The 1,345-nt window shown below is 42.9% G+C and overlaps 1 protein-coding gene across 2 annotated transcripts in view; it reads left to right on the top strand.

The window, feature by feature from the left end:
• Positions 1 to 971, top strand: part of lmo4 (LIM domain only 4) — an 11,773-nt gene extending 10,802 nt beyond the window's left edge. For both annotated transcript variants that reach the window (XM_015371103.1, XM_015371102.1), the window contains exon 5: positions 363 to 971. In XM_015371103.1, the coding sequence (XP_015226589.1) occupies positions 363 to 371 (9 nt within the window). In that variant the 3' untranslated portion in view covers positions 372 to 971. The remainder of the gene's footprint in view (positions 1 to 362) is intronic.
• Positions 972 to 1,345: the final 374 nt, after the last annotated feature.

The raw sequence follows: 1,345 nt of genomic DNA, 5'->3' as shown, positions 1-1,345 counted from the left end.
TTTTTACAAAAGTTGCATGTTACGACTTTTTTCGCTTTACAAAGCGCAGGCTGTCTGCGAATTGAGACGCAGCTTGCGTTTGCGGTATCGGTCATTAGAACAGTTGACGTTACTGCCTTTTGAAAACAGCCTTTGCTCACCACGGCGCTTCAGTTGAGCGGCAGTGATGACGACGACGGCGGCGGATGACGCATTAATCACGCGACACAACTAATCGATGATGAAATTCGTTGCTAACGCTTTTAAAAGTCGATTTTTATCGATTTGTTGTTGCAGCCCTAGATTTGACACTTTGTTTGAATGTATGATGGCCTGATATCTTTCTTAAATTGTCTTTGTTTTGTTTTTCTGTCCTGGTTTAGGTGTGTTAGGGGGGGAGCTGTGTGCAGGAAGCAGGATTTGTGCCTTCATTTTACTCATCGTCACCTGAGACGGCGTGGATCAGCAGCACCCCAGCCTCTTAGCTCTGCTCCCTTTCGCCCCTAAAGGAAATCCTCCACCCATCTAACCAGAAACCCCCGATTCTCATCTCTGCAAACCCCACACCCGACCCCCCCAGCCTTCAAAACCTCGGCTTTTACCCCCAAACCTGGGTGGATATTTTGCACTTATTGCTGAGAAGAGACGCGTGGGACGCTTTGGAGTTTAAACACTGATCACAATCAGAGCGGGGGGGGGACTCCTGCCGCGGAGAAAATGAAACTCGCTGAGAAGGACGTCGTGACTGAGGAAAGACAAAAAGACAAAAAAGAGTTGCAGACTTTTCAATGCTGCACATTTGTTTAAAGACAATTTTTGGGGGGAAAAGCGGGAACTTTTCTTTCTTTCCTCTCTTCCTTTTCTATCATTTCCCACAAACATGGTGATTTCACTTTCTATATTTTAAGTGTCGTCAAAGGAGAATCGTGTTCTCTTTCTGCTTTTCCTTTTGATTCATATATATATATAAAAATGTATATATGAACGGAGTTTAAAAAAAAAAAACCTATCTGTGGCATTTTGTGGAAAAACGAATCATGAACACTTGTGGTGTATTTGTAAAGCTACCATGTATGTACAGTATGCATGTAAATGTTGTCGTCCAGGCGTGGCTACATTACATCCCTCCCCCCCATGCATCCAGCTCCTCCCCTTCCAACTGTGGCAACCTGAAGAAATCTGCTCATAGTCAGTAATGTAGATATCATTCCCAACGTTCAAATGCTGAATGAGAGAGAAATTTATTTGTGATATTTTTCCGAGACATTTGCTCCCGTATGGTGTATTTAATTAATAAAAGTATTGGAAGATTTTAAAGCCTCCTCCATTTTATTGTGTCAGCTCACATCTATGAACAGCATTTATG

The sequence above is a fragment of the Cyprinodon variegatus genome, unplaced genomic scaffold (genome assembly GCF_000732505.1).
Source record: "Cyprinodon variegatus isolate N-32 unplaced genomic scaffold, C_variegatus-1.0 Scaffold53, whole genome shotgun sequence".
In the NCBI taxonomy this organism is placed as follows: domain Eukaryota; kingdom Metazoa; phylum Chordata; class Actinopteri; order Cyprinodontiformes; family Cyprinodontidae; genus Cyprinodon; species Cyprinodon variegatus.
Note: the sequence above shows the minus strand (reverse complement) of the source record. Positions and strands in the feature narration are given on the sequence as shown.